The sequence below is a fragment of the Seriola aureovittata genome, chromosome 1 (assembly GCF_021018895.1).
Source record: "Seriola aureovittata isolate HTS-2021-v1 ecotype China chromosome 1, ASM2101889v1, whole genome shotgun sequence".
Classification (NCBI taxonomy): Eukaryota; Metazoa; Chordata; class Actinopteri; order Carangiformes; family Carangidae; genus Seriola; species Seriola aureovittata.
In genome coordinates this window covers 19,734,845-19,751,739 of record NC_079364.1, presented here as the reverse complement: position 1 = coordinate 19,751,739, position 16,895 = coordinate 19,734,845, and the positions used below count along the sequence as shown (strand labels likewise).

At 39.2% G+C, this 16,895-nt stretch overlaps 2 protein-coding genes across 2 annotated transcripts in view; one reads left to right on the top strand and one right to left on the bottom strand.

The window, feature by feature from the left end:
- tspan15 (tetraspanin 15) overlaps window positions 1-4,507 on the bottom strand; it is a 36,900-nt gene extending 32,393 nt beyond the window's left edge. The window contains exon 1 of the mRNA XM_056382141.1: window positions 4,366-4,507. Coding sequence (XP_056238116.1) covers window positions 4,366-4,455 — 90 coding nt within the window. The 5' untranslated portion in view covers window positions 4,456-4,507. The remainder of the gene's footprint in view (window positions 1-4,365) is intronic.
- A 3,348-nt stretch (window positions 4,508-7,855) lies between these two features.
- On the top strand, window positions 7,856-16,821 carry tacr2 (tachykinin receptor 2). The gene is made up of 8 exons (XM_056398451.1): window positions 7,856-8,478; window positions 9,286-9,437; window positions 9,958-10,253; window positions 13,455-13,649; window positions 14,183-14,333; window positions 14,540-14,659; window positions 14,746-14,822; window positions 14,902-16,821. The coding sequence occupies exons 2-8, from the start codon at window positions 9,303-9,305 to the stop codon at window positions 15,221-15,223; spliced, it is 1,296 nt and encodes a 431-aa protein (XP_056254426.1). The 5' UTR covers window positions 7,856-8,478; window positions 9,286-9,302; the 3' UTR covers window positions 15,224-16,821.
- Window positions 16,822-16,895: the final 74 nt, after the last annotated feature.

Here is a 16,895-nt window from a genome sequence, read left to right as displayed (position 1 = left end):
TACATTTTACATTTACCTGTAGGCTGCCAAACACAATAAACACAATACAGTTTTTCACTAAAACTGGAGCTTCTGCTGCACAAGGAACCAGAAGAAGACACCCTGTATTTAAAAAAAAAAAAAAAAAAAAAAAATTACTTTTTAAAACTTCAGGTTTGTTTTTGTAGCAAAGGCCAGCCAATTTCACGAGACACAGCTATTGAACCATTTTAAACAATTTTCAGTGGTTTTACAGTTGATTACATTTTTGTTTGTTTTCACACTACACACTTGCTGAGTTGGTTATTACCCCACACCAGCAGTCAGTCAACAGAAAAACTGTTAAAAGGTGGGGCAACCTTTTTGATTCAGAGTCTCAAAACACACACACACACAAACACACACACACGCACACACACACACACACACACACACACACACACGCACGTACACTCACAGCATGTTGCTACTGAATACTGCTCATTCTTTGACAAATTTTTTGCTAATTGCTGTCAGCCTCCCCACAATCTATCTCCAGCCTTTCCAAATTAAGATGGACAACATGTCAGGGAAGAGGAGGAAGCAAAGGAAGGAGGGAAAGAAGGAAAATGAGAACTCATCGGTGCGTTCTGAAGGTCCGAGCAATGTTTATACTCCACCGTGATGTCTTCTCCTTACATGTCCCTGCTTGCTGTCTGTTATGGTATTTTGCTGCTGGCTGGTCACCCACCCCGAAACTCACTTCCATTCAGCTGACAGCATTTTAAACAGAGCAACTTTAAATTTGTGCCAACAATAAAATGTCAACATTCAGGAGTGATATATCTGTACAAAGAGTCTTGTTGGTTTGTGAATCACTCATGGTTCATGTAAACAAATCTTAACTAAAATAGCTGTGATAATATAATAGCACAGGCAGTACTGTGTTTATCCTCATGCACTTAGCAGCAGATGACTTAGTGAAAATATCAGGGCATTAGACCAAGGTTAAGTTGGATTATAAAATCTATTACACTCTGCTAAAACAACTTAACGGTCCTATCAGTGCACTTGACTAACTGCTCTATGGGGGCATACACGGCTGAAACTCAAATGTAGCTTTGAAACCAGGATAAGCTGCAGACAGACGTTTAAAAAAACAATTCATAAATTCAGTGGTCAAAAGTCAAAGAATGACATTAAGCTGGTAAGTCCCAAAGTGTGAAGGTGTTTCCGTGTGTTATCTGTATGAACCAGTGTTAAATAAACCTTCACTGGGTAAATACAAGTTAAGAAAGGCAGATAACCTCATGCAGCAGACTGGAGTGAAGAGAACAAGACGTTCAGAGCTGGGATCACAGTTAGGATGGTTATCTTAAAAAAAACCAACTTCTGTTGTTTTAGAATTACTCTGAGATTAAACTGACAAGAATAAACAGATTATTACAGATAACAATCATAACTGACAACTGACAGAAAAATTCTTTTACATACCTCCAATGATGTCCCAGTAATTAAAATAATAACCTCTGCCTAGCAAATGCTCTGTTTGCATTATGTCTCTACTGTTGTGGAATAACAATTTACCTCAGAGCGGCTTCCAAAGACTGTAAAACACGCCTGCGGTATTCTCGCCCACATGTTTTGGTTTTGGTTTTAGTCTTTGTCAACCGGAACATCTTTGATCACACACAATAAAGCTAAATCACATTAAGCTATTGTCCTTTCATGACTTAAATCATTTTCCACAGTGAGCACAAAATAACTCACCATCTCCTGTGCATTGTTCCTGCAACATATGCTACTTTGCTTGGCTGTTGACAGCCTCAGCAGCTGATCTCCACTACACGGATATCCTGTCCTCTGGGACACAGAGTCAATGTGAAGAACAAGTCATTGAAAAAAAACTGAAAACAAGACAGCTGAGCCAATAATATTCTTCAATAATCTTTTAAATGTTTAAAAGACCAGTTAAGATATGAGAAAGCAAAGGTCTGAGGTCATAAATACGCCACGGAAATTTGTTTGGGCAACTTCCTAATAAATCACTATGAGAATACTTGGCCAATGCTTCTCTGCAATGCTGCCTGTTGTTGTATCATAGTCCATAGTTGTATCAGCATTTGTTGTTTCCATCATGACAAGAAATGTGGAAGTGTCACTGAGAGCACCATGCAGCCAGCTAAAAATAAGTCCCACACACCTGCTTCATGAAACATTTTGGCAGGATCTCTGTTGGGGCCCGTTATAATACACCAACACCACTTTTAGCACTCAGTGTGCGACCATTTTCCTACAGGATGTGACAATATGACCTAAACAACTCCTTGTTCTCGACAGTATCATCCCGCACCACATTCCTCAGGAACAGTGTGCTATGAGAATACCTCTTTAATACGACTGAATCAACAAGCTGTCGCAGCAAAGTAAATATAACTTCTTAATCTGTTTCACCGCTTTCTATCAAGGCAGCATTCATTCTACATAATACACCCATTACCGACTCCTTCACCTCTCTCTGCCACACTATCCCTCCCTCTCTCTCTCTCTCTCTCTCTCTCTGTAAATAAGCATTTCAGAAAAAGTGATTTTCTTCGTGCACCAAGTGTCGTCTCAATCAGCCATCTGTCTGCACAAATATACAATCTGTCATGTTGTCTATGAGAGGGAGTGGTTGTGGGGTTTGGCTAGGCTGCATAAAATCTTTATTCTTAAAAACACTGACATAATGTAAGCCATCAGAACAACTTGTTTTAGTGAGATCAAAGTTGTTTCAAGGCAGAAAAATAAAGTGAAATTATTATCATTAAGGCCTCCCATCCTTGTTTTGACAAATCACTGCATCTTCAGAACAAATTAAAGCACATTGGACAAAGTCCATTGCAGTTGAATATATGATTCGTAGAATCAATAAGTACATAGGTAGGACAAAAAGTCTCGACTGAAAACACTGTCTTAGAGATAAAATGTAGCCTCTTATTGCTGTGTAGGTGTTTGTATTTCTGTCACGCAGACTCCTAATTTCTCCTTGAAGAAAGACACAGCATAATTATCCTAACTGTGGCTTCTGTGGCCTTTCATGGTCCTCGGCCCCTGTACATCTGCCCACTGTCCCTGTGAGTAATCTAGGCATGCGGAGGCAGCACAAAGCCATCAGTTACCCTCCCTGAGCTGTTTGATCAGCAGATCCATTCATATTCTTAGTGACCTTGTTCTGTTCATATACAGTATATTTCTATCAGCAGTTATTGACAACTATTGACAACAAATTAATGGTTTGAACAATTAGGCCAGGCTTTCAGTAACTTATTTACAAAACAGTGGCACTTGAATCATGCATTATTATCATTTCACGTGTGTGAGAGACTCCTATTCTGTCTGATCTAAAAGACACAGTAATGAGTCCCGAATCAGATGATGGGTCTTTTTTTGGCAGCTCTTTCATTTTCATTAAAAATTACATCAAGCACCTGTAGACTGTGGCTTCAACTATTCTAGAGCAAGTGGATGAGCTAAGACGACAGTGCAGGTCCATCAAATGATGGATGTACTGTTTATTACCAGGGACAAGGAGCTGTCTGCCGATAGTAATTGTCTTGCATTTATACTTAGTCCTATCTATTTGAATTTTAGTGTTGCCTCCCTTGTTTAAATTGCACTCAACTACACACTACTTCCACTCTAGTATGTTAATGTTGTTTGTCTACTTCTGTATTAAATTAAATATATTCTCAGAAATATCTTTGAAAACTTTACAAAGATATGCTAATACCTAACTCTAGGCTACCACACACGAAGAATTATATTTGTAAGTAGCCTAAAAGGATGAACCATTACTTGACCAACTTTGTCATTTCAAGCAGTAAAATGCTGTCCCTTTATTTCATTTTCATTTCCTGAAATCACTTTGCTGGTCTGTCAGGTGGTGGCCCACACATGACTCGGGTACAGTTTAGGGTTTCTCTTATAGCCTGAATCTGTTGATCCTCTTTCTTCCTTTTATCTTTTCTCTCCTCTCTCTGTGTATTTATACAGTGTCTATATGAGTCAGATAAGAGTAGGGTAAAGGTGCACAGAGGAGGGTGTGGCTACCTTGGAGCAGGCAGACGGTTATGTTGTATGATTCAACCTTGCAAAATAACATTACAGCAACAGGTACAACACCTGTCGCTTCAAAGCTGTGGAGCACAAAACTCAAAGCTGTAATTTCAAAAGGAGACAAAGTCTTGTCTCGATCTTTCCCTTGCCACACCAAGGTCTACTCGTATTTTTTCCTATGGAGCTAAACAGCACAAGCTGTCCCAGCTGAAACACACACACCCTGTCTGTCTCACCTCCTCCAGCCGGGATCTGTCCCAACAAAGCGAACGCTCCTCTTTAACAAAAGATAACCATGGCAGTACTCACCCACCAGCTGATGGCATAGGAGAACAGGAGGAACTTGAGACAAATGTAGGAAAACCTGTGACAGTATCGGATCTCGTTGTTGTTGGACATCGTGTCTGCCTGAGGGACAGTTAACTTCCGCGGCTTACTGCGCTGCTGTTGACAGCACACTTCCGCGTTGTCTTCGTCACCACACCTGTAAGCGTGAAGCAGGGATGGAAGGACGGATGAATGGGTGGATGGATGGGAGATCAATGGGCTGAGATGAACTGGGAAAATGGGAGGGACGGGGAGATTTACATTATAACAGTTTTTATGTTTATTGAGAGTTGTTTTTTTAATGAATGATGCCTTCTGTGAAATACAATTGTTTTAGACCGCTGAACCTCAAAATGGATTTCAATACCTATAACCTCCTCTGCTAGGGCGCGTGTCCAAGAATGATTGGCTCATTATATTTCCGCTTCTTTTCCTTTATTTAACCAGGTAAAAGCCTCATTGAGATCAGGTTATAACCCCAAAAACAGTGCTCCTACACACACACACTAATACTCACCCCCCTTCTTTTTTTGACCACTGGTAAATTTGAATTGTGCAACCAGATACCAATTGTCATGTGTTTCCATGAAGTATTAATCATCTACTAATAACAGACATGTATGAGCCTCAGATGGACATGGTGGAGTATAGTATAATCACACAGAAACAGGATTAGTATTACACACTTTCAATAATTTATTTCTGCTTTTTTAAGCATGATTTGATACAGTTTTCAAATACAGCTATTAGTAGCACAGATTTTTAATGGATTAAACAGTCATTTAAAACCATACACAGTCTTTGCTCAAACATGTCATTTTGCCCCCTAGTGGTGAAGTGAAATAGAGAGACACACAGAATGGGACACTACTATTGTGTTGTGTCTCAAACAAGTAAACAGCCAATGAATCCCTCAGATAAACTTGCCCACAACTTTTGATGCATCTTTGTTAAAGCGACACACACTCACCACCACCTCTGTGACTGGCAAATCAAACAAACCACACACTGGATCAATAAAACATATGCAAGCACATTCCGTACACATCATCATTAAAACATTGTAATGTTTGTTGCTAATTGATAGGTGATAACTTGATCTGAATTTAGTGCAAAGTGAAAGCTCATGAATCTAAAATGTTGGTGCATGGTATTTTTGAAAGGGTTTTATATAATATGGCTGCTGTTGAGTTAAATTCTCTGAAGCTCGGATTCAAACCCAGAGCATGCAAAGTACTGATGACTACACAGCCAAGGACCACACAGACATTTTACACCCAAACGAGAGGCAGCATCACCAACGATTTCCCTTAGTGTATGCAGTGTCTGTATCGGCTCTAGTTGATCCTTATCAGCAGCCGAGAAAATTGTCTGAGTGGCTGTTCAGTCAAGTGAATCACTACTTCTTTCATCCGGTTAGTGCGGTGATTCCTTATTTGTCCCCTCCATCTTTTCTTATCTTTTTCAACAGGCAAAAGACCTTGGCATGACACCAAAGTCAAGTAAAGCAAATCAGACATATTCTTAATTTGTATCCCAAGAATAAAACAAGGCTGTTATATCAGATTCTCTTTAGCAAAAAATATATATTGTTTTTGTTTGTCCTTCAGTGATGTTTTGCAAAATGTTCTTGTGTGTCAGTGTAGTCCTTGTGGTGTGTTCAGGTGCAGCTTTTAACAGAAGACACAAGGAAATGTGAGTTGATGCAGCCGTTTGTCTTTGTTGGTGCTAGTCATGGGTAGACAGGACATGTCATCCCTTCCTCATCAAGCCTCAGATAGTCACCATGGTAACTCCTTCACCCACAACGCCCCGGGCTTCAGATTCACTCAGGAGACCACACTTATTGAATACAGTTACACCAGCTGTGTTGAAACTTTTCATTCCCCTGCCTGAAACCTTCAACACGCCCTGCAGCAGGCCCTGCAGGCCAGTAAGGATCAGTGGGCATGTGAAAGTACACACATGCACTGCATACTGTACACATGCAACAAAAAAATAGAGAGAGTCCAGATGAATGAGATCAGACTCTACGGCTATCTGTTCTTTTTTCTGTGCAAACACATGCAAACACATACAGTTGATTTCCTCTGAGAGGGAGGGAGACTCACACAGAGGGAGGAGAAACACAAAAAGAGCATAAATGTGAGGATAACAGCAAACAAAGTGGTAGGGGGGTGAGAGTAAAAGCAACGCAAAGCACGAAGAAAGATAAAACAGGAGGAAAGAGAGGCATAGAAGCTATTACTGAACCGCACTGAACTGTGGAGATGTGAAATGCCGACATTGTGAAAGCGCAGTAAGTGTATGCGTCCTAGTGGCACCTTATGGTTAGTGATAAGTGATAGGATAAAAAGTACATATTTACTCTGTATCAAACACACATAGACACAGTGCATGTGTTTCACACCAGGCCAACAATTGCCCCCTCCACAACACACATACTGTACACAACACCAGAGCACACAGACACCTGTGGACTTAACTTACACACACATATTTTAATACTTTTATTTATGTTTATATTCTTAAAGCAGCAGCACATAAACACTGACTCATTCAGTCTCTGGGGGAAACATTTAAGTGTCTTGTCATGTTTCAGATGCCACAGCTCTAACTAACAGCACAGACAGCAGCAGCTTCTCTAATTATGCGACTGCCAATCTGCAAACACAGCCCTGTAGTTTGCAAGTGTTTCAGCTTTTTTGATCAATCTCCTCATTTTCAACCCTGCAATCACTTCAACTCAGATAAATTCTCATCCCGGAGGAAACACTGCAATTAATTTAGATATCAAGCCATTCAATGGAACACCTCTTCGCTTTTTCACAGCAACAGAGCTCATTAAATGAGAGTGTGATCAACAGAAACATAATGATGAATAATGTCATGTGCTGATTGTGCCGAGCTAAGAGGAACAAAAAGAAAAAAAATATCAAGCACAACCTCAAAAACAGAGGTCTTGTCGGCTGGAGCAGGCAGGAGGATAATCTCACTCGATCCTGGATGATTGCAGATGATGATTACAATGACGATGATTGTGGATTACCGAACCTACAACATACTGGAGGCATGTAGGTTGAACACCACCATCACCACAAGAATGGACCCAAAGAGTTTTTAGCGTAAAAACAAACAAAGAAACAAAAGGTTATGTAGTATAAATGGAATTGATTATAAACTCTAATGAAGAAGCATCTTACTGAGGGAGTGAGTCTGTATTTATTGTGCTTACATCCACATATAATGAAAATATATGAATAGTGAAATCTCCTCTCTATCCGTTCTCAAATCATGCAAAGACACAGAGGTCTAACCCTGTACATGTTGCGCATCAGCCCTCTCTGTGTGTCTCCTGTGTGCTGTGACAAACAGACAAGGAGGAAAACAGATAATGGCTAGTTTAAAGGCAATTTCACTTGAAACCACCACAAAACTGATTCAGATTTCAAGGGAGCTGGGAGCTGATGGCTGCAGAAATTACAGGTATAGCAGTGGAGGTCTCATCACCTTTCTCTCCTCATGTCGCTAATTTAGTCTCTATTCCACTCATATTGTATTCATTTGCCTCTTGTTTTAGATTGGAGTCATAACACACAATGGATCCCATTCTCACCTCTTTCTCTTTCAAGATTTTCTGGTTCATTAACAGCTGCTTTTGCAACATTTTACAGCTGAAAATCAGAGCGAGAACAGGAGCTAAATTTGATTCTTTCTTTCCTTCTCTGTCTCTCTTTCTCTTTCTCTCTCTCTCTCTCTCGCTCCAGCTCCACGCGCACAGTCGCGTGCCTGCTTGTCTGTGCGCCTCAGTCACTCTCAGCAGCTTGTGCAGTGATAAGCAACTTACACATTGTAGGAAAGAGACAGAGTGCCTGTATATGCGTGTATGTGTGTGTGTGTGTGTGTGTGTGTGTGTGTGTGTGTCTATGTGTGTGAGGGAGATAGAGAGAGAGGCGCACATCAAGATGTCTTTGTGGATTATTGGATGGACCTGGTTGTCCATTACGCAGAAGGAGTCTAATCTTCTCACAGGAATAGCGATGGATTGGGCAAACGGATGTTAAAAACTGACCTCTCAACAGCGTAGATAGAGAGGTAAGAAAGATGAAAGTAATAATCTGACAGATATATTGTCTTATTTTTGAGGAGAACATCCCCGGGGTCGTCCAATGCATGAATTTATCACTGCTGTTGCGCTTCTGCAGCCAAATTACCCTGTTATTGTGAGTGTATGTGCCAAATGCCTGGATTATGTACATGTTAGCTCATGAATTCATTTCGCTTTAGTAATAGTTGTTAAAGTCTTTTTTTTCAATCAAATGTGCATAAAAACTAAGTGCGCTCAGCTTTATTTAACGCACAAGGACAATGTTCATTAAAACTAACATATGCTACCGTAAGATTAGGCTATCAGGAGACTGTGAAACTTGCCACCAGAGTGATATGATGCATGATTATTAACTCGACTCTGCTGATGCTCAGCAAACCAAATGCCTTCACAGCGAAACTGAGTAATTAACATGACTAACTCAAATCTGAAATGTATAGTCGTTTTAAAACCTTAAATGAAAATAAATATTAAAGCAACTCTAGTAAAGGTAACGCAGCTCAAAAAGAAAAATGCATTTTAATCTTATAAAGTACAGCTAACATGGTCTAGTTGATGGGTAAATATGTTTTATTATTATTATAGCCTGTAAATATGTTTTATTATTATTCTAGCCTACTTTAAATACATGAAATATGTTTTATTGTTTGCCACAGAAAAACACACACCACATAGACATCTTTACCCATTTATAAGCCTCCTTCAAGAGAATATAACCAGTCTATACCTCCTTCAGTCTCATTACGCATGGCGCACAACACACCGACAGTTATACATAAAGTTTCTGTCACCAGGTAAACTGGGAGAAAATATGGACGCAGAGAGTCTTATTCAACACGTTGAACGAGACATGGAGGCCACTTCATTGCCCTTATCTGTGACCGCCGACTGGCTGGAGGACGGAAACGAGACGACTGGGAATCAGTTCCAGCAGCCCGACTGGCAGGTGGGAGGATTAGAAATGAAACTGGTGGATGTCAGCGACAGCTCTTTCTCACTGGGAGCGTTACATCCAGCAGAGCCAGCAAGCATTTAGAGGAAAGTCTGATCAAAGACTAGAAAGAACGAGACTCTGGGCCTAAAGTTCTGTAAAAGCTCTGTTCTTAACAAAAAAAGTACGTTTTTAGAAATCAGATGTTTGACAAATGTAGTCTTAGTGAAATAGAAATAGTACTGAATATGTCTAAAAATGTAACTGTCTTGTGATCTAGCTGTGATATTACTAATTAGACACTCAAGGAAAGTGTTGAAATAAATACGATTAGAATTGAATAAAAGTTTTGCGTTAATATTTGAATGGGCAGCGTCTTTGTCTAATGCACTCTTCAAACCCTTTTCACAATTACTTGCAGACTGAGGCCTATTTGTCTTGAAGAGAAAACCAGTGATTTCAAATCCGAAAATGAAGTCTTTTCGGAGATAGTATTTTCTGTTTAATTCAGTATCATTCTCTCCTCTCCTCTCAGGTGGCTCTGTGGGCTATAGCGTACTCCCTCATCATCCTGGTGTCCATCACTGGGAATGTCACAGTGATCTGGATTATCCTCGCTCACAGACGCATGAGGACTGTAACCAACTACTTCATTGTCAACCTGGCCTTCTCTGACGTTTCCATGGCAACATTCAACACTCTTTTCAACTTTGTGTATGCGCTTCACAACGACTGGTACTTTGGCCTGGGCTACTGCCGATTTCAGAACTTCTTCCCCATCACCGCAATGTTTTCATCGATATACTCGATGGCTGCCATCGCAGTGGACAGGTAAGAACAGCTCTCCTGTGCAGAGACCCTATTAGGTCTAACTTGAACCATTTAATGTGTTTCTATTACATTACAGTTAAGCAGGTGCTCTCCTCCAAAATGCCGTTAACATGGACAAGTCAGTGCCTGCGAGACTGTTTTGAACCAGCAATTAGACACTGATGGAATGAGTGATCCTCAACTCCGACAATCCACCATTTAGGAGATGCATTATGCAAACAGTCAAAAAGGGATGGATGACCAGTTCCTGAAACAGTCAACTCAGCAGCACAGAAACCATGTTGTATTAGCGAATAGCCCACTTAACTGCTACTATCTGTGATATATTAATTTTTCTTTCTTTACGGATTATAATTATAACTGTAAATGTGGTTAACAAACTGGTTGATGAATACTAAATATCCTGAAAACGACATGTCATCCCACATACACCAATCAGCCACAACATTAAAACCAGTCACTTGTTTTAAAGTTGTGGCTGATCGGTCTATTTTGGTTTTTACTGGCAGACCAGAAGTTACCCCTGACTGGGTTTGTCTTTAGAGATTAAACAGCAACTTCTTATGAAATAAACAGTTGTTCAGACACATGAACATCACTTAATAACATCATCATTGGCAGAAACTGTTCACCCAATACAGATGAAAACACTGCATGAAGGAGATATGGGTCAACAGGCAGCAGAGACACAGATGTCATTAATGCTTACTGGAACATGAATGGCCAGTCTGTTCTTACTATAAAACTGTGCTTCACACAGGATATGTTTAGTCACTACTTTATTAGGTAAACTTGTACAATCCAATGCAATAAAATTAAAACAACAGTGCTATAATGAATATTATATGAAACCTGTGATCATTTTTGAGGCTGTGGTTAGTGGTGGTGTTGCATTAGACTGCGGGTGTTGCCGATGTTTTGCCCACCCCCATTTACATACACAGGAGGGGACTGAATGTTAATACATTTCAGTCCTGTACACCAGTAATTATAGCCTCAAAAATGACCACAGAGTTGACACCACTCCTCTCTCTGGCACAAACTGAACATGAACTTCATAGTGCTGTTGTATGAGACTGCATTTCATAGCACAGGTGCAGCTACTAAACTTGTAACTGTACACTGCAATGCAATTGTTCCAGAGGAGAGTTTCATGCAGCATTTCATTATTCTCTCATATTTGTACATGACATATATGATGCATGGCTCTCTGTGGCTCAGGACAGGTGTAGTGATGAATGAGTCATATGCAGGGATCAGATCAGGTATAAAATCTGCTTATAAATCCATAATTCCTCCTCATTAACTTCCACTTTGTTGAAACATCAGTTAAAGTGACTGTATTCAAGGCACTTCTTTCGTGTAATCACCTGCAGCAGCAAATGGAAAACCAATGACACATTAAACAGATAAGCTGTGAAACACAATCTACATTCATAAACTGGCACAAGGTGTGTGGCTACTTCCACACTGCGGCAACAACTCTCAGAGCACTTTTTTGTCCTGGACAGGACTGACGTAACATGTGCCTATCAAAACAGGTTAAAGAGCGAGGCTAGAGGAAGTAAAATGAAAATGAGAAGTGAGAGTTAAGGTTAATGCAAGTAAAAGACCTGAGAGGGGTCATTGTTTTACACAACAGAGCCACAATAACTGATTACATAATATCATGTTCTCCTGTCTTATTTACAGTTTGTTTGTTTAATTTATTATTTATTATTTCTGCTTATGTTTTAGGGTTTAGATGACAAGTTTAAAGATTTTTTTTCTCAATTGTTCTAATAGCAGAATGCTATAAGAAATTATTTTTTAAATTTCATCTTTAATGCAAATCATTTTGATGCAAATCATTTTATGCAAGATCCCACTCTCAGTCCTGAATAATTTAGATTAAATATTCATAGCCATAGCTGATTCATTTAACTATTATGGCGGCAATACTGAGTAATGTTGCTAAATGACTTACTTTTTTGTATAAGATTCACAATGGGTTACCATGGCCACTGGGATTATTGGTATTCAATATTTTTATTTCACCTTTATTAGTATTATTCTACCCTCTCAATGACAAGCTGCCATCAGTGAACTATTCTCAAGGTGATACAGCAGGAGGCACTGTTTCTTTTTAATGTAGGTTTCACCTCATTGAGCATAAAGACTCTTGTTCTTGCACAACAGATATGCAAATACTTACAGTAGACTAGCTATTATCCTTGGTCATTTATATTTCATTTAAATTACATGTAAATGGCCAGTGAGTCTCTGCAGTTACTTGATTATTCAGTCTTTCCCTCTTCTCTCTTTCCCTCAATTACTCTACGCTCTGTCAGTACACTGCATTCTGTTCCTATCATACAGACATGTAGGGAGGAATAAAATATTGCGATTATAACTTTGGAAGATGGCCAGGATATAACCACAGACAGATAGAGACAAGCATACAGACAAATAAATAGTAAATAAATATTCCTCATGTTGATACAAATCCAGATCTATAAATGAATACGCCTCTGCCTTTTGTTCATACGACTATTAAAGTCCCTTGAGATAAAACCAAGATAATTCTGAATACCACACAAAATATGGTTCACAAAAGAGCTGTGGTATTTTTTTGCAGAATGGTTTCTTTCTGTGGAGTAGACCTATTTCATTGTGCTGATCCTCTACTCTAAGAATCAATGTAGTCATTTCATGAACATTTCACAGAGCAAAATATGAGGCTTGTGCTCATGTGAAAGTACTAAATGAATTAAAGGTGAATGGGCGTTCATACATCAGTAGTGGTTTGAATTGAATGATATTTCAAATGTAAAGCTTATTAGGCTGAGAATAACCTGTTCAGGATGATAGCTCATATACTGCATTTTTCTCCTTTCAAAATTTAATTTCATATAAATTCTTATGTTTAATTAAAAAAACAAACAAAAAAAACAGCATGAACTTTTAAATTACTTTGAGTGAAGAGATTTTTTATTGTTATTTCACATCTGATGGTGTCATGAATGACAGGGTATATTTTTATGAGTGAAAACAGAACTCAACATTTAAAAAATGTTAAAAATGCACAGATGTGCCACAAGGGTTAAAGGGGGTAAAGGGTTAGAGTCACAGAGAGTTAAACATCAGAATTCTGACTGTGTATCTTTGGGTCAAGATACACACATATAGCCTACATGACTAAACCTTTTCTTCCTTTTTCAGGTACATGGCCATCATCCACCCTCTGAAGCCCCGCCTGTCCTCCACCTCTACAAAGGTTGTGATTGCTGTGATTTGGATTGTAGCCATTTCATTGGCTTTCCCTCAGTGCTACTACAGCGTGACAAGATTTTATTACCCCAGAACTGTGTGCATGGTCGACTGGCCTGATGATTATGGAGGAAAACATCAACTAAGGTGAAAGAACAACATTTATTTAAAAAAAAAACATGGATATAAAGAGAGACAGTGACATTTACAAAAAGGCAGATCAATAATATAAAACAACAGGTTGTTAATTTTTTTGTGCACACATGAGCATACACTTGCACATACGTACATATATACATTTTGTAAGTTATCACATACTGTCTCCGTGACGTTATACATTTTAGAAAAGGCATACTTACTGTAAAAGTCTTCATAACATGACACCAGTGACTTGCAGATCAGTATACAGCAAATTCTGTGAGCCTACATGTACATGAAGGATATATATATTTGGATGGTTCATGTCCTCTAGTTTCCAAAAGTCTGCATCAAAATCTATTTATTAATGACTTATTAACATTTGTAATTGCAGACTTAAAAGCTCTCAAGGTATGTGGTATCATTAGAAAATCAAATCACTAAGGACAAGTCCCTTGTCTGAATCTAATGTTCGTTATATTTTCTTTTTCAAATCTCCAGGAGTCACCAGCCTCTCTCTCACTTTCTCTTTTTGTGTGTAGTTACCAGTTTGCGGTGATATTGCTGATCTACTTGCTCCCTCTGCTGGTGATGCTGGTGACCTACAGTCTGGTCGGACAGTCGCTGTGGGGTGGACATATCCCCGGAGAGGCGACAGACCATTACCACAGCCAGATAACAGCCAAGAGAAAGGTCACACACCCTTCTACTTTTCTGGCGTCATAAACTACAACTCTGGACTCTAAAAGTTTCTGCATTATCAGAATACTCAGACAAGATGGGCTAAATTTTGCTGATCTGAACTGAGCTACGTGATATTAAATGTGACTAAATTAAATAGAAAATACAATTGTAACATGGACTTGTACTGCATATTGTTTGTCTGTGATTTCCCATAGGTAGTGAAGATGATGGTTGTCGTGGTGGTGACCTTTGCCCTCTGCTGGCTGCCCTACCACATCTACTTCATATTGGGATCGTTTAACAGAGACATTTATAAACAACATTACATCCAGCAGGTTAGCAGCTGCCTCTCTGCCTGTTATTTATTCCTTTTGGCCTGGATTATCTATTTATTGGGCATCATGTTTCCTTTCCTTGTCAGGTGTACCTGGCCATATTCTGGTTGGCGATGAGTTCGACCATGTACAATCCCATCATCTACTGCTGTCTAAACCAAAGGTAAACAACATCCTGACCTCCACAAGTTTCTGTTTCCCAAAACATGAAGCAGAAAACCACCTCTCCCTTCTTTCTGCAGGTTTCGTGCTGGTTTCCGTCATGCATTTGCTTGGTGTCCCTTCGTCAAAGTGTCAGAGGAGGACAAGATGGAATTGCAGCACACACACACCTTCAGAGTCACCATGACACGCAGTCACCGCAACGACATCTCATACGGACACACCTCAATCAAAACAAACAACACCTATGACTCAAACTTGAGAAACACAGAGCAAGACACTTGCATGCAGCTTAAAGACCCCATGTCGTCAAAAACACACAATGCACATAACGCACATGTGGTGAGGAGGCCGGATGATACAAAATCACCAGCTGCCAAACTTATGGAGCACAACTACTGACAACTTAAACAACTCATGATGAGCATGCTCTCTATGGGAAGGAAACAGGGTTCTTCTATAGCTAAAACAGATGGCGACAAAGATAAACGAGAGGCTGCCAACAGCCAATCCGAGCTGATCAAACCTTCATCCATGTGGAAAGGAAATGTTGATTAGACCTGACTTGGGACCTGGAACCTTCTGTGTTACAGCGGTATATGAATGAATGTGACTATAAAGCTGATGGATGTTTTGCTGTCAATACCAAAGTGGTCAAAGTGAACACGTGAAAATACAGTTCTAAATGGGAGAAAATATATCTGCACACCAAACAATAAGAGTGACTTACTCTGACATCCATATTAGCATTTACTGCTAGTGGGAAAGTCTGAAGATAAATCTTTCCATCTTTCATTTCTTTTACTTGATCTCATTCTCCTTCCCCTATTCTCCATCTTGTAAATCCTTTCTTTGTAGTTTAAGTGTGGAGTTTTTGTCTGTGGTTACTGGTTTTTTAGTGCGTACAATGGATGAACAGTCCAGTGGCATCAGCATTAAGCCTTAATGTTGTTAATGTGTATGTTTTGGGGTTTTTCTTTTTTTTTTTTTGTCTGCCACAGGACACAGCACTTCAAAGGGGCATTTTCATTTTTCTATTTTAATTGTTCTATTTCATTCATTTTCTTCTCCAATCATCATACACAATGTGATGTTTAAAGTCAATCTGTGGTTACTCAGATTATTCAAAAAAGTTTTTTAAACCTTGCCATCATTCAGAATTAGCACCAAAGTGCAGGTTAGCCCCTGTAGTTAGACTGAGATTGGTCATTTTGATGACTTTATAACAAATGCCATGCTACAGAAAGCAGGAAGTGACACATACACTATGACTTGGTAACTCTAGGTGTAGCAGCAGGACCAACCTCAACATGTTCTAACCATAAGAAAGAACAATTTGTGTGAAAGTGGAAGCAGTGAAGGAAGCACCTCCTGTTTCTAACATAAATACACCATTAAAACTGAGTTTAATTTAGTCAGAAGTTACCTTATTTCACACAACTAGCTGAATCGTTCCAACATGAATTATATTGTCAGCATATATCTATTACTGTACAGTATGCTTTTCTTTGAAATGTCAGTCACACAGTGTGCAGTCATGTAGTAGGTTGCTCATATATTGTGATCTCACTGGTTCATACTGTAATATTTTTCATGGTCAGTGTGTACAGTGGAGTCCAGATTAAAATCTAAAAAAAAATTAAAAAGTGCTGCTACTTAGAAGACTCTGATGTGAAATGTAACTTTGACATCTATTGAGTAGATTCATGTAAGATATACTCATGAAGTCCGAATGTAAATAGGCAACTTGTGTGATGGTTGCACATTTACAGTCAAGTCATGATGCTGTAAGTAATGTCGCCTGTCAGCGTAAACATTTCAGAATGTAGTCAAAACCTTTGATTCGTTGTAACAACTTTTTCACTTTTAAAATACACACAGTGACGGTGTGAAACATCTGTATTTGTTAAAATTAGGTAATATGCTTAATAAATGTGAACAGTAACACAATTGCAGTGCAGTAAATACCCACCCATTGAGGTTTTTCTTCATGTATGACTGCTGGAACTACTGTTAACAGGTGTGCACACATTGGGGTTTGAGCTTATGTTTGTATAAAACAGAGACACCATCA

Excerpts from the sequence above, each read along its gene's own strand:
- tacr2 (XM_056398451.1), top strand. The coding sequence starts at position 9,303 with ATGGACGCAGAGAGTCTTATTCAACACGTTGAACGAGACATGGAGGCC. Across the intron at positions 9,438-9,957 it reads TCCAGCAGCCCGACTGGCAG|GTGGCTCTGTGGGCTATAGC; the intron begins GTGGGAGGATTA and ends CTCTCCTCTCAG. Across the intron at positions 14,660-14,745 it reads AACAACATTACATCCAGCAG|GTGTACCTGGCCATATTCTG; the intron begins GTTAGCAGCTGC and ends TTTCCTTGTCAG.